We start from the raw sequence: 24157 nt of genomic DNA, 5'->3' as shown, positions 1-24157 counted from the left end.
ATGTTATTCTCTGTGTGTGTTTAATATACTGTTGATTTATGAGACAAGCAGAATCCCTGACAATTGCAGGCACAATTTTTTTTTACACACAGACAGAGAATGTAGAGTGCAAACTGATATATTGCAAACGTCATCCACAGCAACTTATGAGATCTCACATAGGTCTTTCATATTACCTGCTACCTGATCTATTTAATGGGAACGAATGAACCTGGGATCATCTGCATTCAAACTATGTGATTTTCCATTTATTTACACCCTTTCCCTCAACACACACATACATTGAATAGTGCTAATACCCACCTGCTAATCTGTTATTTTTGGCTAATCAAATTACAGGAATTGGTGGAGATGGCTCAACTGACTAGCAGACTCAGAGGAATCTCAAAGCAAAAATTTGCAGAAAAATGGGATAGTTATGGAAGATATGTTCAAAAATACAATAATAGTTTTGACTCCGTGCTAGCATTCGAGTGATAAAGGAACTAAAAGGAGGTGAACTACAATTAAGGATTTATTATGTTTTCAGAATGCATTGGAAAATGTATATAGAAAGGTTTATTGTTTTGTGTACATTCGATTGTAAGATAAAATATATGCAAAGGGACTTGATAAGAAGAAGTTGAAGGTGAAGAAAAGATTTTGTAAGATAAAAGGGGGAAAATATTTACTTTCATTCTTATCATTTTATGTGTGGGTGTGGGTGTGTGGGTGTCTGCACATATGTGTGCTGTTGTATTCAATGTTTGGGAGGAAATAAGACAGTAAATAACAAATGACAAACTAAATACTGATGTATGTAATTTTTATATCTTAATTATATTTAGTGGTAGTATGGTTGTATTGTTTTTTGTAACATAAAATCATTCAATAATTTTCAATAATAATAATAATAATAATACCCACCTGTTGACCTTCGAAGCCTTGCTTTCCTTCCAAACCTGTGTGACCAGGGTTTCCTTTTCCCCCCTGAAAGAACAACATTCTTGTTGGGCTTTGGTTTTCCCCAGTGAGTATGATAATGATCTTACTTCCTCCCCATCTTAGTTTCTATGACTTAAAAAAACCATGCTACATGCTTCATGCTACACTGTAATGTCATTTAGATTCAGTAATGTTGGACGCAAATCTCATGCGGGGGATTTTAATAGGGCCCCACAGAGCTGTGCTTTCCTCCATCTCATGTGCGCACATTGGCACATAGGCATGTTCACAGGCCTTGATATCAGCAAAAGTGGAGAGTCCGTGCCTTCCATGTTTCTATCCAGTGCATGCTTTCTACCTATTGGTGCTCATGAAAAACATGCAGAAGGAAGGGCTAGATGTGTGGGATGTAATCCACTGGGAGCAGTCAAGTACAACATTCCTTGTCTTCCTAGAGTAGACATGCAAGGGAATGTTTGGTCCAGCCAGTCGAATCTCCCTGTTCCTCCTGGCCTGGAGCATCTTTCCTTGCATGTGACTAGTGGGTGGGTGTGACCTTTCCAGACCTGGTAAAAGGCCAAGGCATGCTGCCTCTTTTTCTCTTTTCCATCTTCCTGTTGTCCTGTGAACTGCTGGACTGCTAGCCTGCAGTCACTAGGTAAATCTCCCTTATGGGGCAAACCTGTTTGTATATGTTTGGAACTTCAAGCCTAAAGCCTGCTGTTAGGGCTCCAAGGGGTTGCTCGAGAGCAAGCAGGCAAATGCCTCCCTGCTCGGCTGTGAAGCCTTGCTTTTGATGCCAAAATAAACTTTATCTGTCCAGAGCGCCACTCTCCTGTGGCTGGCTCATTCACTGGCAGAATCTGTGAGTGGGCGGTCCTTAAACCTTCCCCAGCAAAGTAATTTCTTGACGCCCAGTCTGCGCCTCCCCTCTCGGCGCGGAAGCTTACTGCGCAAGGAGGGCGTGGGTAACGGAGGACCTCTCCCCTCCCCGCTTTGCCCAGGCAAGGTGTCCTGGCACCGCCTCGCCTCCTCCGAGCCCTGAAGCTCCTCTCCACTGGAGGCGTGGTTACTCTCCTCCGCTGAGGAGGAGCTGCTTCCCACGATCTTTGGGGGGGGGGTCTCTGTAATCCATCCGGCTTTTCCCCTCTCGCCCCTGAGCCGATGGGAGTTCCCTGACACCTGCCTGCAGAGATCACACTGTGCTCTGCCTGATTGTGAGTAAACGTTCTTTTTGTTACTTATGATTAAGACTGTGGCGTCTTTATTCTTTTAGGATGGATTCAAGGGGGTCTTAGCAGGAAAACAGAACACATTTCAATCTGAACAAGCCAGACTGAATTGCGTATTGTCTTGAGAAACCCACATGAGTTTGAAACTAGTTTTCTGCTGTGTAAAGGGGAATGTAATCTCTGCTAGGTAAAGGAACTTGCTAGTGCAAGTTAGGAAGGATATTAGTAAGCAATATATCCTCTCCTGCCACCCTGAACATCACCACAAGGTGGAGATAAGGGAAATGCACACAGGCTTCCAAGAGTCAGACTAGATGTTTGCTAGATATGTAGATACGTTGCTGGGAGTGGGGGTGCAGGGAAGATTTCCATTCCAAATGTGGTTGGAGCCCTGCGTGCTGCCTTTTGTACAAGGATCATCCTTGATCACTTAATCACAAGCCTGTGATTAAGTGAGAAGAAAAAATCTCGACTTGCAGCTGCATGCTACATATCTAGTAAATGTCCACTTTGTCCGTTATTCTCCCCAACACCTCATCATGCTGCCTGCTAACCAGCAGGGAGAAGATTAGGCTTCTTACAACCAGAGAAAAATGTAGAAGAGAGATTTAAAAGCTTCTCTTGTTTTCTTTGGACAAGCGTCCTTTGAATTTCTTCTCTTTGACTCCGTCCAGAAGGCAGACACTCACACTTCCTTCATTAGACTCTTCCCCCTCCACCTAGGCCCATCTAGGGTTGGGCGTAACTGTCAATTTCAATTTCTCTCGGTTTCTGACTTTTCCGGTCTTGTGCCCCACATTTCCATATCAATCTGAATATATATATTTTTAAAGTCAACATGAAAATTCAGCAACATTTTAGTGTGTCTCCTAATATACACTGTTGTGTGTGCAATGTTGTTCAACATGCAAATTTTTGCAAAGCACTTTCCCTTAATATAATGCGTTTTTGTATGTTTCTTTTCATTAAAATATGCTTTTTTTGGTGAACATTACTTGGCTGCACAACTGCATTGCAAAATTCAGAGAATTGCTAATTGCATGTTCAGACCCAGAAACCTCCCCCCCTAAATAAATTCACACATGATTCAAATTTTGGTTTTGGTTTTTGGCAGAATTTAGGCCACAACTTTATTGATTACAGAAAGTGATTGGTTGCATAGGTTCTGGTTCGACTAGCTCCCTGCCATGCAGGTAGTGCTGACCCAGGGGTCCAGCATATGTCAGCCAAGGGTGAACACCTGGATAAGCGGAAAGCCAGGAACGGGCTAACTCCGCCACCCAAATGTTCCCCTGGACTCAGGCATGGGCACAACCCCCTCACAGGGGTTGACCAAACCATCGAGTCCCTGGATTCCTTTAACGGAATGCCCTTCACATAGGGATGGCGAGAGCGTTCTCCCATCCCTACCACCTGAACCAGAGCCTGTCCTCAACCTTACAAGTTGTGATGATTGGCTATGTGGCAGGCGAAACCCAAATGGCAACAGCCAATCAGTCAAGTGGGGAAAATTCCTGCCGTGCCCCTGTCCCAATGACAGACGGCACACGATAGCATAGCAAGGTCAAGCGCACAAGCCCTAAAAATAAGGAGAGGTGGGCAGGTGTTCCAAATGCACGTGCCGAAAGAGGAAGCTCTGGGTCACTTGCATGGGCATAAATAGGTCCCTCGAACTGTTTGGACTGTGTCCCCATGGCCAGATTGCATCCAGCTTCGAGGGACCTGCCAATTGGATGTTGTGGCTGACCAATTGTACCCACCCACAACACAGGGTGTCGGTTGTCCAGGTCTCACCGCAGTACGTGCCCTCTTTAAGGGAGGACCCGATTTTCATAAGATGGCTGTGTTTCGGTTTGTGTTTCGGTTCCCAAGTGCAAATTAGGGAAGAAGAAGAAGAGTTTGGATTTGATATCCCGCCTTTCACTCCCTTTAAGGAGTCTCAAAGTGGCCAGCATTCTCCTTTCCCTTCCTCCCCCACAACAAACACTCTGTGAGGTGAGTGGGGCTGAGAGACTTCAGAGAAGTGTGACTAGCCCAAGGTCACCCAGCAGCTGCATGTGGAGGAGCGGAGACGCGAACCCGGTTCCCCAGATTACGAGACTAGCGGTCTTAACCACTACACCACACTGGCTGGTTTGCCTTCTAGTGTGAACCAAATATAATCCCACCCCACCCCCCAATTCCTAATTTCTACACTTTCAGACATGATTGGGGTGGCATGAAAATGCCAGGTAGCTCCATCTCCCACCAATCTACTCTTCTGTCTCCAACAACTTTCTCCTTACTGTCCTGGGCAGTCAGGAGTTCCTGTGGTTATGTCTCATAGCATACTTACTGAAACTTGTTACAGATAGGTAGCCGTGTTGGTCTGCCATAGTCAAAACAAAATAAAAAAATTCCTTCCAGTAGCACCTTAAAGACCAACTAAGTTAGTTCTAGGTATGAGCTTTCGTGTGCATGCACACTTCTTCAGATACAGAAGTGTGCATGCACACGAAAGCTCATACCTAGAACTAACTTAGTTGGTCTTTAAGGTGCTACTGGAAGGAATTTTTTTATTTTGTTTTTACTGAAACTTGTAAAATTAAGAAAGACATACCGGTGGGCCTGGAAGTCCTCTTCGTCCCTCTGGTCCCCTCTGGTGACAAAAGGAATATTTGTTACTTTAAAGGTCCTAACTTGATGCTACAAACATTCACAGGCCTGTTTTTTGACGAGTGAGCAGCTCATGGAGCCCTTGGCCTGTTCCACGCTGCTGCCACCAACCAGCATAGGCATGGCACCATCAACATCCTTTTCTTCCCTCCACCACCCCTTCCTCCATCTTTGCAAGACCACCATCCTTCTCCCCCATTTCTCCTCTTCTTCCTCATACAGTTCTCTTCCCATCCCCCTTTTTGGTAACATTTCTTATCATTGCAATAGCTGTGGCCTAATAATAATAATAATAATAATAATAATAATAATAATAATAATTTTTTATTTATATCCTGCCCTTCCTGGCCAAACCCGGGCTGAGAGCGGCTAACAAGCAAGAAAAATAACACAGTGTACATAAAATCACAGTCAATTAAAATATATTGTAAAATCAATTCAGAATCAAATTAATGGCAACCATTGGGCTAGAGTTCTATGAGGATTACACTTCCGGAGGCGGCGCGAACGGCAATGGCTGCCCTCTTCTAATCGGGAGAGTGAAGCTCCGCTGAGAAAGGGTCGTCCGCTGCGGTGAAGCGGAGACCCATTTTGGAAAACCACAGGTGGCAGAAGTCTGTGGTCTTGGGACCCGGCGGGCGCCAGGAGCAGCCCCCAAAACGTTGAAGGAACCCCGTAAGGGGCTCCGGATCGCGGAGGGGGTTGCGGTGCTGTGGGTCGTTCCGCAGTCAACGGAGCGAAGCCGCGTTGCTGCTGCCGGTGAGCGCTGACCTTTCTTCCTAAAACTTCTGATTCGGAAAGCAACAATCCGTGAGTAATAAGGATTTTACAAAATTTTGAGACCTAAAACATTGAATTTGGCTGAAAGCGGAGTGACGAAAAATAGGAAGTCCGTCTTCCGCTGACACTGAACTTCAAAGTAAAGAGCTGGAGGAGTGGAGGCAAAGAGTGAACTTTTAACTTAACTGATCTGGGCACCCGTGGAAATTATTTCTAAGCAGAATAAGGACTTTAAGTAATTGATTATATGACTTCTATTTGGACTGTGATACCTTTCTTCCATTTGGATTACAATTTAAGCAAGAAACCCAGGTGCTGGAACTGCCTGAGTAACTGAGCAGTCAGTCTGCAGGGTTGGATACTTTGAACTTAAACTTTGAAACAATCTGAGGGAGTTTGGACTGGCTATTTTGAATCACCTTTTGGAACACCAGTAAGCACTGTCTGAAACACTGTGGCTTTTTAAATACTAACTCTGCTAAAACCTACCTTATTGAAGGTTCCTGGACATTAAATTAGATTTTATTAATTTTATTGGAATTGATTTCTTCCCTAAAGACATTTTAAGCTCCCCCTAGAGGATTTGGGATTTACAGCAGTGACATTGTTTTACTTTCCTTTTCCCGGCCTCCTGTTTGACTGTTACCATCTGGGCCGTTGTTTTCTCATGGGAACAACTCAGCTTGACCTTGATTCTTAGATAACTCTGGAATGAGTGGTGCAAGAAAAAAGGGACCGAGAACCAGACAAACAACTTTAACAACTTTAACCGCAGCCTCTCAGGCACGTAGATCATCTGTGCCTACTTTGCCTACTTTGCCTATTCTGACTTCTGAGGAAGAAGCTGCTTCTCTGCCACGGGCAGGGGAGGGAGAAACTGAGGAATTACAATTGGAAGAGATGGCCTCAGGAGCAACTGGCTCTATTTTAGAGAAAATTCTTGAAAAATTGGAATCTTTGGATAAAAAAGTTGATCAGCAAACAGCTAAAATTGATCAAAACACAGAATGTTTAAATAGATTAACTGGACAAGTTGCACAGAATGTACAAGCAATTGGAGAACTGAAGGAGACTGCAGGTGAAAATCGGAAATTGGCTGAGGATACCAGCCAAAGACTGGGAAATTTAGAAAAAGAGGTAAGACCACTCAGCAAACAAGTAGGTGAACACCAGACCTATCTTTCCATGATAGAACTGCGGAACAGGGAGACCAATTTAAGGATAAGGTCGGTACCAGAAGTGGAAGAAGGCAACCTAGCTGAGTTTTTGACTAAAGAATTTTCTAAGTTTTGGAACTTAGAGGAAAAAGATTTTAAAATCATATCAACCTTCAGGCTTGGAAGACTTATAAAGAAAGAGAAGCCCAGAGACTGTTTAATAACATTGAGATCAAAGGAGGAAAGGGACAAGATTTTGGGCCTGCATTACGGAAAGTCACTGGATATTTTGGACAAAAGAATTGAAATTTACAAGGATATTCCTAAACAACTGTTGGACCTTAGATCTGATTATTTGGAACTAGTAAGACTGTTGAGGAGCAACTCAATCATCTTCAGGTGGGATTTTCCTCAAGGATTATCTTTCACTTTTAGAGGGAAGAAGATTAAAATCAGAACACTGGAAGATAGAGACAAGTTTCTGATCGCGTACAGAGAGGACCTTCAAAAAGGACTTGAATTACCCTCGGGGCCTGGAGCACCAGGGATGCCTGCACCCTCGGATCCTGAAGATCCAGCGAACAAGGTACCACCCCTAGAAAAATAACCAGATTTATTCAGGATGTCTCTGCAACTTTTGAGCTGGAATATAAATGGCTGCAACATCCCGGAAAAAAGGAGGAAAATTTTTCATATATTAAAAAGGGAACAACTGGACATTATTTGCTTACAAGAAACACATGCGACTAGGCTCCACAGAAAAGTATTAATAAACAAAAGACTTGGCCAGGAATTTATATCTTCAGACAAAGTAAAGAAGAGAGGCGTGGTGATATATGCAAAAGAGAGCCTGTCACCTAATTTTTTATTTAAAGATGAACATGGAAGAATTCTGGCAATCGAAATACAACATCAAGGAGAAAAGATTCTGATATTAGGAATTTATGCACCAAATGAAGGGAAATCGGAATTTTTCAAGAAGTTGCATGAGACCATGCTGGATTATCTGGACTATGACAACATCATTATGATGGGAGACATGAACGGGGTCGTATCAACTAACATGGATAAGTCACAAAGCCAAAATGTCACAAAAGACGGCAGACTACCAAAGACCTTTTTTGAATTGACAGACAATATGGACTGGATTGACATTTGGAGAACGAAGAACCCCTTGGGAAAAGAAGGAACATTTTTCTCTGAAGCCCAGCTGACTTGGACAAGAATCGACCAAATATGGATAACTAGAGGTCTGGCACCATAACGCACTGAAAATGGACATGATACTATTACCAACCGGCTCCTTTAGATGGAAGATGAATGACAATTTGTTCAGAGATCAGGAGACTATTAAGAAGGCCCAGAAAGCTTTGAAGGACTACTTTGAGATAAATATGAACACTACGGTGGAAAAAAGAATTATTTGGGACGCAAGTAAAGCTGTGATGAGGGGGTTCTTGATACAACAGAATGCTGTAAGGAAGAGGATACAAAACGACAGAAAAGATAAGATTTTGGAGAAAATAAAAGAACTAGAGAAGAAGTTAAGATTAAATCCGAAGTCACAGCCGATCTTGAAAGAAATCAAACTCCATCAAGCACAATATTCCAAACTGATAAATCAGGAAATAGAGTGGAAGATTAAATTAATGAAACAAAAAACTTTTGAATCGGCAAATAAATGTGGGAAACTGCTAGCTTGGCAGCTGAAGAAGAGACAAAAATTAAATACAGTTACAAATTTGGAAATTGAAGGAAGAAACATTCAGAACCCCACGGAGATCAGAAAGTGTTTCCAGAAATATTTCAAAAAATTATATACTCAAGGGCCGCAGGAAGAGGTTGAGATTAAACAATTTTTGGAGAAAAATGGACTTAAAAAACTGTCACAAGAAAATAGATCACTCCTGAACAGTAAAATAACATGCCAAGAGATTGAAAAAGCCATTCAGAACATGAAATTGGGCAAATCTCCAGGGCCAGATGGGCTAACCTCCAAGTATTATAAGACATTAAAAGACTACTTGATACAACCACTGATGGAGGTTAGCAATGAAATTATGGAGGGGAGGAGGGCGCCGGATTCGTGGAAGGAAGCATTCATCACATTGATACCTAAATCGGATTCTGAAAAGACACAACTCAAGAACTACCGTCCCATCTCCCTTTTAAATGTGGACTACAAAATATTTGCAGATGTTCTGGCAAGTAGACTTAAAAAAGTTTTAAATGAAGTAATTCACAAAGACCAGGCAGGCTTTCTCCCAGGTAGACATTTGTTTGCTAACACAAGGAATATCATTGACATTTTGGAACTTTTGCAAACAGACATAAATACAAAAGCAGTGTTAATTTTTATAGATGCGGAGAAGGCCTTTGATAATATCTCTTGGAAATTTATGAAGGGAAATTTAAAAGAAATGGGAGTGGGACGGGGTTTTGAGAATGGGATTGATGCAATATATTCAGAACAAAAGGCTAAATTGATAGTAAACAATGTGGTTACAGAAGAGTTTAAAATTGAAAAAGGAACACGACAAGGCTGCCCGATTTCCCCTTTGCTATTTATATCGGTTCTGGAGGTGCTCTTGAATATGATTAGAGGGGACCGGTTGGTGGAAGGGATTCAGGTCGGAGCGAAACAATATAAACTTAAAGCTTTTGCAGATGACCTAGTTCTGACCCTGCAGGAGCCAAAATCTAGTACAATAAGAGTATTACAATTGATTCAAGATTTTGGTCGGGTGGCGGGATTCAAACTAAATAAACAGAAAACTAAGGTGCTGGGAAAAAATCTGACAGATACAGAGTCGGAACGGTTTCAGAGAGAAACAGAACTAACTGTGGTTAAAAAAGTAAAGTACCTAGGGGTAAATATAACAGCAAAGAATCTGAGTCTATTTAAGGATAACTATGAAAAATGTTGGTCTGAAATTAAGAGAGACTTGGATAGTTGGACAAAATTGAAGCTTTCTTTGTTAGGCCGAATTGCTGCTGTTAAGATGAATGTATTGCCAAAGATGTTGTTTTTGTTCCAAACATTGCAGATTGTGGACAAGACGGAGTGCTTCCGGAAGTGGCAGAGAGATATATCTAAATTTGTCTGGCAGGGCAAAAAGCCCAGAATTAAGTTTAAGATACTAACTGATGCGAAAGAAAGAGGGGGCTTCGCCCTGCCAGACTTAAAGCTGTACTATGAAGCCGCAGCTTTCTGCTGGCTAAAAGACTGGCTACTTCTCGAAGACACTGATGTACTGGACCTGGAAGGTTTTAACAACGCTTTTGGTTGGCATGCATATTTATGGTATGACAAGGTTAAGATCAATAAGGCCTTTAAGAACCATATTGTCAGAAAAGCAGTGTTTAATGTCTGGACAAAATACAAAGACTTATTGGAAAACAAAACTCCGAGGTGGCTTTCACCTCTGGAAGCTAAGGCCCGAAAAAGACCCAATATGGAGGCCAAATGGCCAAAATATTGGGAAATATTAGAAAAAGATGGAGACAATTGGAAATTGCAGAGTTTGGAGAAAATGAAGGATAAAGTGCGAGACTGGTTACATTACGCTCAGATTAAAGAAGTCTTCAAAAATGATAAAAAGGTAGGGTTCCAGGTGGAGAAATCGAAGTTGGAAACAGAATTGTTAGAACCAAAGACTAAGGTATTATCAAGAATGTATAACCTGCTGTTAAAATGGAATACACAAGACGAAATGGTTAAATCGGTTATGATAAAGTGGGCTCAGGACATTGGGTGTAATATTATGTTTGAGGACTGGGAAAGGTTGTGGACCACTGGGCTGAACTTCACTACATGTAATGCTCTGAAGGAAAATGTAATGAAAATGATATATAGATGGTACATGACCCCAGTTAAACTTGCCAAAATATACCATTTGTCTGATAATAAATGTTGGAAATGTAAAGAATATGAAGGAACATTCTTTCACCTCTGGTGGACCTGCCCTAAAGTGAAGGCCTTCTGGGAAATGATATATAATGAGTTGAAAAAGGTATTTAAGTATACCTTCACTAAGAAACCAGAGGCCTTCCTTCTGGGTATTGTCGGCCAGAAGGTGCTAAAGAAGGACCGAACATTTTTTATGTATGCAACAACGGCAGCAAGGATACTCATCGCTAAGAGCTGGAAAACTCAAGATCTACCCACACTGGAAGAGTGGCAGATGCAGCTGATGGACTATATGCAACTGGCCGAGATGACTGGTAGAATCCGAGACCTGGGAGAAGAGAGGGTTGAAGAAGACTGGAAGAAATTCAAGATTTATTTACAAAAATATTGTAATTTGGTTGAATGTTAAGAAGGATGCTAGATCATAAATAATTGCCCACCACTGAATTAGATCTGAATTTGACGATAAGTGAGATTAAGGAAAATATAAATTTTTTGGAGAATTGCTAGATTTTATTTAAATGAGCGGAGATAAGATTGCAAACAAGGGGGTAATTTGCTTGGAAATTTTTTTTTGTAACGATGTAAGTGGGAGCGGGAGACGTGAGGGAGTCCAAAGAAGTGACGAAATTATGTTATGATATAAGTAATGTTGTTTATTATTTATGCATTGGTATTCAAAAACTTTAATAAATATGTATAAAAAAAAAAAAGGAGAGAGGGGGTCAGGCTGTGCCTTGGCCAAAGGCCTGGTGTAACAGCTCCGTCTTGCAGGCCCTGCGGAAAGATGTCAAGTCCCGCAGGGCCCTAGTCTCTTGGGACAGAGCGTTCCACCAGATCGGGGCCACGGCCGAAAAGGCCCTGGCTCTGGTTGAGGCCAGCTTAACCTCCCTGTGGCCCGGGATCTCCAAGATGTTTTTATTTGAAGACCGTAAGGTCCTCCGTGGGACATATCAGGAGAGGTGGTCCTGTAGGTTCGAGGGTCTTAGGCCCACATCTCCCCTCTGCCTCACCTTGCAGAGAAAGAGCCAAGGAGGCCACCCCACCCTCCAAGTCAGGCATTCTGCATTCATTTATTTTTTATTTTTATAAACTCTAAGTTTAAAAAGCCTTTTCAGCTGCTATGGCAAACCACAGCAGCAGTGCAGGCAGTCTTGTGGCCATCTCACCAAAAATATCTGGAAGACCTTGACCCTCACTCCTAAAATGCTTCTAAGTTGGGGACCCAGCCATGGGGTGAGTCAGGCCAGTGTGTGTGCCCCTTTTGAGGTTGGCTTGTTATAAATGATCAGACAGGATTTATGTGACATTTCACAATCAGGGACCGTAAAGTAAGTTCTGCATTGTTTCGGATACCAAAGATGTGGTCTAGTTTGGAATTTGCTTAATCTTTTATTTACTAAGAAAACCCAGGTAAGCTACATTAGTCCTTACACTGTTTCCTGGAGATCCATTCTCGCCCGTAATACCTTGTGATCCTTTTTCTCCCTGTGGATAGAGAATTTAACTTTACATCAGGGTTTCTGCAGCAATTATTGTGGCTCTTAATCTTTCAGCTTTTCACACTTTGCAGTTCTGTTGGGGCAGACACAGAAAGAGCAGGCACACAGTTCACCTTGGTGGGGAAACGTAATGTTTGTATACGTGCCTGAAGTAGAAGGAATAAAAAACATAAATAGGGAAGACCAAGAGTCAATTGTTGCAGGATGACTACAGTGCTACTATCAAATGGTCACTGATGGAACAATAGCAACTCTTATTCCCTTAATGGTCCAACTGGGTCAAGTGACAAGCTTGCTACTTGATAAAAACATCTCCAGCTGATTGCATGTAATTTAATCCATCTATCTTTGTTTCTGGATTTCTCAACTCACCCCCACAAGCTGGTTCTTGTACCAATGGTTGAACAATTTATATATATGAAGATTACCGGGAAGCTTTTAATGTGTGTCGTTTTGTTGTATTTTTGTATATTCTGTTGGAAACCACACGGAGTGGCTGGGGCACCAAAAATAAATTTTTATTATTTACCACTAGGGTTGTCAGAGAATTCCGATGAAAACAGAAACGGGAGCAGTAATTGCTGATTTTTGCTTATTTGTCCCATGTCCAGTACAGAAATCAATCCATTTGTGGTTTCTATTGTATTGTATTCAGTACACAAATGAGAAGTAACTGATTGTTTCCTGCCCCCATTTCACTTCCTTTGCATCTGAATTAACGGGGTAGAATAATATAATCACAACACAATTTTTGTAATTTACTCAATTAATTATGTAAGTTATGTAATATTGCCATGGTGGGTAGTGAGACAAACTCAATAGTTTTTGGGGGAAGGTGAACTGTAGCAGAAGAGAAACAGTGATGCTACCAATTAAATTATTTCAATTAAATGAATTGAAAGTTCTTATCTAAAGCTGTGATTAATACATCAAATTATTCATCAAATCAATTTATCCATTTTGCTTGTAGTCATCTTTATTTATTCTTCAGTACCTTATAGTAAGGACTGAACTTTCAAGTGTTCAAAAACAAAAGAGATATAAGCAAAGCTATAATTATCAATAGTTACCCTGGACCCTTGTGAACCTTTATAACCTTTTGCTCCTTCTACATCATTATCCGCTCCAGAATCTCCCTAAATAAATAAAAAAATAAGCTGAGGTTTACTTTCATGAAGATAAAACCAAAGTGTTGAATAATATACAGAGTAACACAAAAGTTGCCATTCATTGTGTAATCAAGATCTGAGATATATCCACCCTTAAGGTTTTTAATTAGTTGAGAAACATGCATTTTCTTTATATATAACAAGAATATTATTATTAATAATAATAATAATAATAATAATAATAATAATAATAATTTTTTATTTATACCCCGCCCTCCCCAGCCAAGGCCGGGCTCAGAGCGGCTTACAAGCAATAATAAAAACAAGATGAATGATTACAAACTTAAAAACAAAAATAAAATACAACATTAAAATAATGGAACATTAAAATATTAAAATGTAGCCTTATCGCAGAAGGAGAAGGAAAAGAAAGAAAGAAAAGAAGAGAGGGGGGGGGAGGGAATCAAATTGGCTGCAAGCCAAAGGACAGGCGGAACAACTCTGTCTTACAGGCCCTGCGGAAAGAAATCAGATCCTGCAGGGCCCTGGTCTCATGAGGCAGAGCGTTCCACCAGGCCGGAGCCAGAGTTGAAAAGGCCCTGGCTCTGGTCGAAGCCAATCTAACTTCCTTAGGGCCCGGGACCACTAGGGTGTTGTTATTTATGGACCTTGAGGCTCTCCATGGGGCATACCAGGAGAGGCGGTCCCGTAGGTACGAGGGTCCTAGGCCATGAAGGGCTTTAAAGGTCAAAAGCAGCACCTTAAATCTGACCCTGTACTCCACCGGGAGCCAGTGCAGCTTGAAAAGCACTGGGTGAATATGCTCCCATGGCAGAGACCCCTTGAGGAGCCTCGCTGCAGCATTCTGCACCCGCTGGAGTTTCTGGGACAGCTTCAAGGGCAGCCCCGCGTAGAGCGAATTACAGTAGTCAAGCTTGGAGATGACCGTCACATGAATCACTGTGGCTAAGTCAGGGCGGGAAAGGTAAGGGACCAACTGCTTGATGCAGCGAAGGTGGAAAAATGTCGCCTTGGCTGTTGCTGTAACCTGCGCCTCCATGGAAAGGGAGGCATCAAGGATTACACCCAAACTCTTAACGGAAGGCAATGGCACTAATTTTAAAGATGTTAAAAAGCATCGGAGAGAGAATTGCGCCCTGCGGCACTCCACACACCAAGGAGTGGCGCGACGACATTTCCCTCCCTAGTGCCACCCTCTGTCCCCGACCAGAGATAAAAGAGCACAACCAGTTATGGGCTATGCCCTGTATCCCCACGTCTGCGAGGCGGTGGTCCAGAAGATCGTGATCGACCATGTCAAAGGCTGCTGACAAATCTAAAAGGATCAGCAGTCCTGACCCGCCTCAATCCAGTTGTCTACGGAGGTCATCTGTTAGGGCAACCAGAGCCGTCTCCGTCCCAAAACCAGGACGGAAACCGGACTGAAATGGATCTAATGCCGATGTTTCCTCCAGAAACCTACCAAGCTGTTCAGCAACCACTCTCTCAATTACCTTACCCAGGTATGGAAGATTTGAAACTGGGCGGTAATTGGATAGGTCTAAGGGATCTGTTTTGGGGGACGCAGGTGGCGCTGTGGGTTAAAGCCTCAGCGCCTAGGAGTTGCCGATCGAAAGGTCGGTGGTTCGAATCCCTGCGGCGGGGTGCGCTCCCGCTGCTCGGTCCCAGCGCCTGCCAACCTAGCAGTTCGAAAGCACCTCCGGGTGCAAGTAGATAAATAGGGACCGCTTACCAGCGGGAAGGTAAATGGCGTTTCCGTGTGCGGCTCTGGCTTGCCAGAGCAGCGATGTCACGCTGGCCACGTGACCCGGAAGTGTCTCCGGACAGCGCTGGCCCCTGGCCTCTTAAGTGAGATGGGCGCACAACCCCAGAGTCTGTCAAGACTGGCCCGTACGGGCAGGGGTACCTTTACCTTTTACTAAGGGATCTAATGAAGTTTTTTTAAAGAGTGGACACACCACTGCTTCCTTCAGTTCCCCTGGGAATGTCCCCGTGTCAGGGGACAAATTGGTAATTTCAACCAGGGGGGTCCGCGCAACATCTGGACACTCCCTAATCAGCCAAGACGGGCATGGATCAAGGAGGCAGGTGGTGGGCCTACCAACTTGGAGGAATCTATCCACATCAGTAGGGAATATCCGATTGAAATGGTCCAACACTGGACCTGACGTCAGTCGAGGGGCCTCCAGTTCAGTCACTGTATCTAAATTGGTAGGGAGGTCATGGCGGAGCAATAGGACTTTCTCCGCAAAAAAACTCGCGAATGCCTCACAGCTGTGGGTCGAATTTGTGCTTAAATTTGGTTGTCCTCCTAAGGATGTTATTGACCTAATTATTCTAAAAAGTTGTGCCGGGTGAGAGCTAGCGGATGCAATGGAAGCTGCAAAGTAAGATTTCTTAGCAGCTTTCATAGCCATCTCATAGGCTTTCATAAGCGTCCTATAAGATGTTCTTGAGGCTCCGTCACGAGTCCGTCGCCATACTCGCTCTAGCCGTCTGAGATCCCGCTTCATTTTCCGGAGCTCCTCAGTAAACCAAGGGGCCCGGTTTTGACGGGGTCGCAGAGGGCGCTTAGGTGCGATCTCATCAATGGCTGCCAAGAGCCGGTTATTCCAGTCCTCAACAAGGTCATCTAATGAGTCGCCAGGAGGAGCAGGGTTCCGCAAGGCTTGTCGGAATCTATCAGGATCCATCAGTTTTCGCGGACGAACCCAAATAGGTTCGCCACCCGAGCCGGGGAGGAGCAGGAAGTCAATCTTGGCTTTCAGAGTGTAGTGATCAGACCATGGCACTTCCACAGCAGGGAGCATGATCACATCTATGCCAGCCCCAAAGATCAGATCCAGCGTGTGGCCTGCTTGATGAGTGGGGCCCAAAACAACCTGGGAGAGCCCTAGTGTTACCATGGAAGTCACTAGGTCCAGAGGCTGTGAGGAGGGAGCGGCATCGGCATGGACGTTGAAGTCTCCTAAAACCAGTAGGTTTGGGAACTCTAAGGCCCAGCCTGCCACCACCTCCAGCAGGTCTGACAGGGTGGCTGCAGGTGTGCTGGGTGGTAGCGCCCTTTCATATTACTGCTGAATTGGAGCAAATGTCAATCAGGTTTTCCCCCCCCCTGGATTGACATTTGTTCCGATTTATCGCTAAAGAGCGGATTTTCCAGAAGAAAGTGGTGGATCAAGGGCAAAACCACTTGAGTTGGACCCATGCCTGGAAAACATTGGACAAGCAGAAAACTGCTTGGACCCTTGGGTTTCTAGGCAGAGGAAAAATGCAAGACTGGGCGAGCCCTAAGAGGGGCTGTTGATATGTATTTTAGAGCATTATAAATACAATCAGAAACTGCCAACCATATGTATGGTGTAGTAGTATGTTCATGGAGTGCGGAGAATACTTACAGGATCTCCCTGGAAGCCTTTCTGACCTTCATCACCAGGAAGTCCACTTGGTCCTGGGCTGCCCTGGAGATGTAAAATAATTCTGTGAAAACCTCCCAGATTGTTTTGATTTGTGGCTGTTTCAAAACCGAGAGAGTTGGGACCTTGCTACCCTTTCCTGTACGGTGACCTTCACAATTGACTTTTCTAATGTGCTTGATATATGGCTGCACTGAAATATGACCCGGAATCTGCAGGTGGTACAAAATGCTACTGCTAATGAATATTGAGGGACGCGGGTGGCACTGTGGGTTAAACCACAGAGCCTACGACTTGCTGATCAGAAGGTCGGTGGTTCGAATCCCCACAACGGGGTGAGCTCCTGTTGCTCGGTCCCTGCTCCTGCCCACCTAGCAGTTTGAAAGCACACAAGTGCAAGTAGATAAATAAGTACCGCTCCGGCGGGAAGGTAAACGGTGTTTCCGTGCGCTGCTCTGGTTCGCCAGAAGCAGCTAGTCATGCTGGCCGCATGACCCGGAAGCTGTACATCGGCTCCCTCAGCCAATAAAGCGAGATGAGTGCCGCAACCTCAGAATCGGTCACGACTGGACCTAATGGTCAGGGGTCCCTTTACCTTTACTTTAATGAATATTGGGAAGTGAGGGCATAACCAACTTCTTTTGCAACAGCTGCACTGGGTGCCTGCAAGCTTCTGGACCCAATTCAGGAGGCTGATGTTTACTGTTAAAAGCCTTCATGCACGAGCCTCCATATCGCTTTGTTCCACTAGTAACACCCTGCTCTATATGCATTCATTACATGAAATAGATATCAAAGGTAACGAGCTGGGCATTCCCTGAAGCGTCCCTCAAGACTGTGGAATGGTCTCTTGGTGGAGGTCAGAGATTCTTCTATTTCAGCCTTTTGTTCGGACTATTAAAGCCATTTATTTCAGGTGACATTTGGCTGACTGATTCTTATCTATTGGATGCCATGATTTTCAGTGGTGGCTGGGACATGCTAACTAATACTGAAGGAATGGGTTTCTCAAACCCAAAACTGACTTTGCAGGGAGTTTGAAACTGCACCAAAATCCCTATTTTTCCTTAGCTAAAATCTATTAACTTGAGCTCTGAGTCAATGTATAAACAAAAACCCAGCTGTATAAACAAGTGCTCAGAGCTCTCTCCTTTATCAGTTTATGACGGCAAGGATGACCTTGGCTGCTCCAGTAGAGTAGGGATGACATGTCTAGGTCTTATCTTATGTCCTGACCACGCTCTGGCGCTGTTCCTGGACTAGGTCTGTGTGTGTTCTTGGAGTTGGTGACCTCTTGCTCCAAGATAAGAGTAGGAATACCCTTTTATGGTCAGAAGTACAGGAAGGAATACCCTTTTATGGTCAGAAGTACAGGAAGGAATACCCTTTTATGGTCAGAAGTACAGGAAGGAATACCCTTTTATGGTTAAGAGTGCCGGAGCAGGAACATATGTGATGTCAGCCTGCGTGTACAAGCTGACATGCTTGGATTCCTGGGGAAGGGGGAGAGGGTGCCTGGAGGATATATATATACTGCATGAAATTTCTCATTTCTTTGGACTTGCTGTGAGCTGACCACGCAAGTGCCTTCTGCCTTCCGGAGAGCAGAATAAACTCTTTCTCTGAACCAACCCTCGGTGTCATTTGACTTCCTTCCTCCCGTCCGGGAGCAACGCTCACCCAACCAATTGGTAAAGTCCAGTAACGCTACAATACAATTATATCCAGTTCTCAATTAAGCCATTTTAAACCATGTGGAACACATTTTTCTTTGTTGTTGTTTTGTTGTAAATGTCATTTGTGGTTTTCGTGCCTTCAGGTGCCATCAAACTGGTGTGGATAGCTCGGTTTGGCGAGAGATAGTTAGCTTGGGGCACCTGATAGATTTTGTAATATTTACAAGGTCACAAAAAGTACAGCAGCTTTCCAGATGGGAGATGCCACTCAGTACAGGCAGTTCAGAAACTTTCCCCTGAAAAGGAAAGCCATATATATTTTCCCCAGATTATCATATGCGGAAACTGAGAAGCCCACCAAGCAAAATGCAAAGCTCACAATGTCTACAATGTGTCCCTGTCAAAATTTAGTGCCAACATTTTATGAATGAAATTGCAATCTTCCCATGCATGAGACATAGACATTTTTTCAATATCTTAGGAAGCCCAGCTATCCTAAACTTCTTACTAGTCTGTGCATACGAAACCTATTCCTTTCCTTTGAAAATTATGTAAAAGTTCCTCACTTATACAGTACACTGGCTTACCAACTCTGCTCAATGTCAAACTTGGAAGCAATGATAGAATTTGAAAATATACCTGCAGGCCTGCATCCCCCCTTTCTCCTTTGTGTCCTGGGAGTCCATGTGATCCCTTGAAGAAGATTTTGAAAATTAAATTATTTCCAGTGTTAAAAAAAGACTGTGACACAAGCAGATGGAAAATAACTTACCTCTTCTCCCTGAATTCCATCAAATCCATCATCCCCTTTCTCTCCCTAAGAGAACAAAACCAGGCAATGAGTTGCACTGCTACTCAGAATAATCAGCCTGCATAAACAGTCCAAGAAAAGTAGAATCTTTGTCAACTCCAGCACCTGACCAAAGCCTAATAAGGATTTTTATGAATAGTGTCAGGAGCTCATCCTACACTTGAGTAGGACCCTGGCAGAGACACATGCCCGATTGGCATGTACTCTCCCTCCTGGTCTTTTGTTTGGGAGCTTCAAAAGCTTTCTTCTGCCTGAACACCACAGCGACCGATGCCAACAGACATCGGCACACTTAGGGATCCGAAGAGTCTTCGCAGCTTGCGTGACAGACCTCAGCAACTCTGCATTTTGGCTAATCTACTTTATTTACATATAAACACACATGGAGCACTGCAACACGGCTCCCTCTCTCTCTAGCATCAGACAGCAAAGAGAGAAAAAAGGACAATAGTCCCACTTCACGGAACACAATAACACAAACATCCTGTCTCTGTCACTTCCCACTTTGTGGAGTCAAAACATACACCGTCATGTGATAGACAACAGTCCCATGACTGCAATCATGGAGCAGGAATTCTAACAATTTTTAGGGCCCCCCTCCTTGACCCAGTGTCTCTCTATGATCTACTCCAAAATCTGCAATGTTATCTGTCTCTAGTTTCACATCCTTTCCCACCTTTTCTAAAGACCTAACCTCAGGTCAGAACTAAGAAATATAAAATATGCAACTGAGCCAGTTGTTTACATTCATTTACTTTGCCCATAATAGTAAGAATTCTGTTTTGTTAAGTACTAGTCATAAAAAAACTTCCAGATAGGGGAGGGAAATAACTCACTTCTGGCAACCTTATACAAAGCAGAGACCAGAAGGTTTTGAATTGGATCTTCCTATGCCATCACTATAGATGTGAATCCTAGATTCATAGCCCATAATTTGCTACTTACTCTCGGGTTGCAGAGCTAACAGAAGGGGAAACAGCGCAGAGCAGGGGCTGGTGATTGGGGTGTGATGGCCAATGGCCAACTGTGGCTGTGACATGTTGGGAAAGGCCTGGTGGGCTGGCCAGAGAGGGCCTGGTGGACCAGTTGAACACTAATGTAGGGCTTTGCCTCACTGATTGAGAACCTACCTTTGCCTATGAGAAGGCAAAATCGTTTCTGATATCCAATATCTAACAAGTGAGTGGGTTCCAGTTCCTCTTTCATTCAAAACAATCTTAGACAAATCACCCCTCAAGTGGCATGGGTGGAACTCCACATGGAACTCCACCATGCATCTTGGCAAGGTTATATATTTAAGAGGAATGGAGAAGAAGGGGCTCAGTCCTTTCGACACTAGCCATTTTTGTATTCAAATTCCCCTCTCCCTTTCTCCTGTAGCTTTCATATTTATATCTATGATAGTAAGTGTGCATCGGGAACCCTATGTGGAGGAAAGCATATGCAGGGATTTTGAGAAGAATATGCAGTTGGTGGGGACTCTATGTTGTCACACCCTAACTCAAAATTTGTGTTTCTTAAGCCTGCTCCTCATTAAAAAAATAATAATAATGGTGCTTTTTAACACTCATTTCATGTAATATGTAGCTCATCCATTGTTGTCGTCATCATCATCATCATCATTATCATTATCATTATCATTATAACTCCAGGAATAGGTTTATAAATCTTTCACATTCACCAAACAATCCCAATGTTTTTGCAGACATAAGACAGCACAGACAACATTTTCTTACTGCACCTTTCTTCCAGTTCGGCCTTGTAGCCCCTGAAATATTAAAAACAAAACAAAACAGGTGTTCATTAAATGACAAAACAAAACATTACAAAATCCGTCTTTTGATTATTACTTTAATTGCTTAAGTGTATTCCTACCTTCATTCCTTGACTGCCTGGGTCTCCCCTATAGCCTTGGGGTCCCTCTGGCCCAGGGAATCCTCTGGAACCCTAAAAGAGAAAGATGACATCAGTGGAAACAAGGACCCTACTATGGACTGAAAAATTATTTCAACGTTGATATAACTTACTGGCTCGCCATCCTCTCCTGTATATCCGCGATGGCCGGGCAAACCAGTAGATCCCTGAAAATAAAATTTTAATAAAGAAGGTCAATACTGAAATTTGGGGAGCATTCAGATGAAGTGGTTTCTCTAAGAGTGGCTCGATATTTAGGAAAAGGTGCAGTCTGATAAATGCAACTTCAGTATTCTGCTGCCGCTTTGCCGTGCGTTTGTGGGGAGGGCTCTTCCCCCTGCAGGCCCATTCTCCATCTTGGGCTTGGGGACGGGCCCCATACTCCACCTCAGCATAAAAGACTCCAAGGAGGCCCGGAACACTGCTGCTGCCGCTTTGCCGGTGAGTCTTGGGGAGGACCGCTCCCCCTGCAAGCCCATTCTCCACCTTGGGCCTGGGGGCGGGCCCCAGACTCCACCTCAGCATATAAGGCTCCAAGGAGGCCTCGGAACATTGCTGCTGCCGCTTTGCCGTGCGTTTGTGGGGAGGGCTCTTCCCCCTGCAGGCCCACTCTCCATCAGGCCAGGGGGCGGGGCCCACACTCACCACTACAGCAGCTTTGGGGACACTGGTGCGGCTGCAGCGGTTGCTTGAAGTGTTTTTATATGTTTTAAACTGTTTTTATTTTTTGCTTTGTTGTACCACCATAAGCGGTGGTTTTTATCCATGTATTTTTATTTTATTTTTTGTTTTGGTTTATTTTGGGGTGGGGTGGGGTGGTTGTGGAGTGGGGTGGGGATTGGTTTTGTTTTCGTGTAATTGTTTTTTGTTTGTTTGCTTTTATATTCTGTAAATGGAGGCGAATCTGAGGCTTGGGATTCCTACTGTGGAGGGGCGAGGGAGGTATGGCGGTGGGGGCAGATGTCATAGGCAAAGGGGATCGAGATACGGATATGCTCGTACCCCTTCCAATCTGCGCCCCATCCCGAGAGACGAGGGTAGGGTGAGCAAGGATTACTCACCTCCGTCACTGGTGTTGTGCAATGCCAGGTCTATAGGCAACAAAACCGCCACCCTGCGAGATTTCTTCACCTCGCAGGGGGTTGACCTGGCATGTGTGACTGAGACCTGGGTGCGCGAAGGGGATACTGTTACCTTACGAGAGATGGCGCCCCCGGGTTTCTCCGTCCTCCACCAGTCGCGGACTGTGGGCCGGGGGGGAGGGGTGGCGTTATCAATCCAGGAGGATTGTTCTTTCAGGGCTCTACCATCGCCATCGATCCCCGGCATTGAATGTGTTGGCCTAGTGTGGGGCTCCGAGGTGAGCTTGGCTGTCTGGCTGGTGTACCGGCCACCCAGCGCACCAGCAGCCACCCTGTCAGGCCTGCTGGAGGCGGTGGCCGGCTGGGCCTTGGAATTCCCTAACCTATTGGTATTGGGGGACTTCAACATCCATGCTGATGCCACTCCCTCCTCACAGGCTCTGGACCTGGTGTCTTCCATGGCGACACTAGGGCTCTCCCAGTTTGTTTCGGGTCCCACACATCAAGCAGGCCACACGCTGGATTTGATCTTTGGCGTCGGTATAGATGTGATCATGTTTCCTTCAATGAAGGTGCCATGGTCTGATCACTATGCTCTGAAAGCCAGGATTGACGTTCCACCCCCACCCTGCTTGGGTGGCGAGCCAATTTGGGCTCGCCCGCAGAGGCTGATGGACCCTGATAGATTCCGTCAAGCCTTGCGGGACCTTTCTCCCCCTGGCGACTCATTGATTGAGCTTGTTGAGGCCTGGAATACCCAGCTCCTGGCAGCCATCAATGAGATCGCACCTAAGCGCCCTCTGCGACCCCGCAGAAACCGGGCTCCCTGGTTTACCGAGGAGCTCTGGAAAATGAAGCGGGACCTCAGACGGCTAGAGCGATATGGCGGGGTGCCCGTGACGGAGCTTCAAGAACATCTTATAGGGTTTTTATGAAAACCTACGAGATGGCAGTGAAGGCCGCTAAGAAGTCCTACTTCTCGGCCTCCATTGCATCCGCTAGCTCTCGCCCGGCGCAATTATTTAGTATAATTCAGTCTTTAACGTCCCTTGAAGGACAGCCAAATTTAAATAACAATTTGACACACAGCTGTGAGGCATTTGCGAGCTTTTTTGCGGAGAAGGTCTTGTTGCTCCGCCATGACCTCCCTGCCAATTTGGATACAATAAAGGAACTGGAGGCCCCTCGACTGTCCTCGGGTTCAGTATTAGACCACTTTGACTGGATATCCCCAGCCGATGTGGACAGACTCCTCCGAGCTGGAAAGCCCACCACCTGTCCTCTCGACCCGTGCCCGTCCTGGCTGATTAGAGCGTGTCCAGACGAGGTGTGGCCCCCCCTGGGGGATATCATCAATCTGTCCCTTGGCACCGGGACATTCCCAGGGGAACTGAAGGAGGCGGTGGTGCGCCCGCTCTTAAAGAAAACATCATTAGATCCCTTAGATCTATACAATTACCGCCCGGTTTCGAATCTACCATTCCTGGGTAAGGTGATTGAGAGAGCGGTTGCTGAACAGCTTGGTAGGTTTCTGGATGAAACATCAGCTCTGGATCCATTCCAGTCCGGCTTCCGTGCTGGTCATGGGACCGAGACGGCTCTGGTCGCCCTAACAGATGATCTCCGCAGGCAGCTGGATCGAGGCGGGTCGGGGCTGCTGATTCTTCTAGACCTGTCAGCAGCCTTCGACATGGTCGATCACGAACTCCTGGACCACCGCCTTGCCGACGTGGGGATCCAGGGCACAGTCCTTCAATGGCTGCGCTCGTTTCTCTCTGGTCGGGGACAGAGGGTGGCGCTTGGGGGGGAATTGTCATCCCGCCACTCCTTGGTGTGTGGTGTGCCCCAGGGTGCAATACTCTCCCCGATGCTTTTTAACATCTTTATGCGCCCCCTCGCCCAGCTTGTCCGGAGTTTTGGGCTGGGCTGCCATCAGTATGCTGATGACACCCAACTCTATCTGTTGAT

The 24157-nt window shown here is 44.8% G+C and overlaps 1 protein-coding gene across 1 annotated transcript in view; it reads right to left on the bottom strand.

The window, feature by feature from the left end:
* LOC307199409 (collagen alpha-6(VI) chain-like) overlaps positions 1–24157 on the bottom strand; it is an 83423-nt gene that overhangs the window by 22729 nt on the left and 36537 nt on the right. The window contains exons 14-23 of the mRNA XM_079947143.1: positions 21221–21274; positions 21069–21140; positions 20935–20961; positions 19155–19199; positions 19022–19075; positions 16689–16751; positions 13231–13296; positions 12093–12146; positions 4756–4791; positions 907–969 (exon numbers count right to left, since the gene is read on the bottom strand). Coding sequence (XP_079803269.1) covers positions 907–969; positions 4756–4791; positions 12093–12146; positions 13231–13296; positions 16689–16751; positions 19022–19075; positions 19155–19199; positions 20935–20961; positions 21069–21140; positions 21221–21274 — 534 coding nt within the window. The remainder of the gene's footprint in view (positions 1–906; positions 970–4755; positions 4792–12092; positions 12147–13230; positions 13297–16688; positions 16752–19021; positions 19076–19154; positions 19200–20934; positions 20962–21068; positions 21141–21220; positions 21275–24157) is intronic.

The sequence above is a fragment of the Podarcis cretensis genome (assembly GCF_951804945.1).
Source record: "Podarcis cretensis genome assembly, chromosome: 12".
In the NCBI taxonomy this organism is placed as follows: domain Eukaryota; kingdom Metazoa; phylum Chordata; class Lepidosauria; order Squamata; family Lacertidae; genus Podarcis; species Podarcis cretensis.
This window is presented reverse-complemented; position numbering and strand designations above follow the sequence as displayed.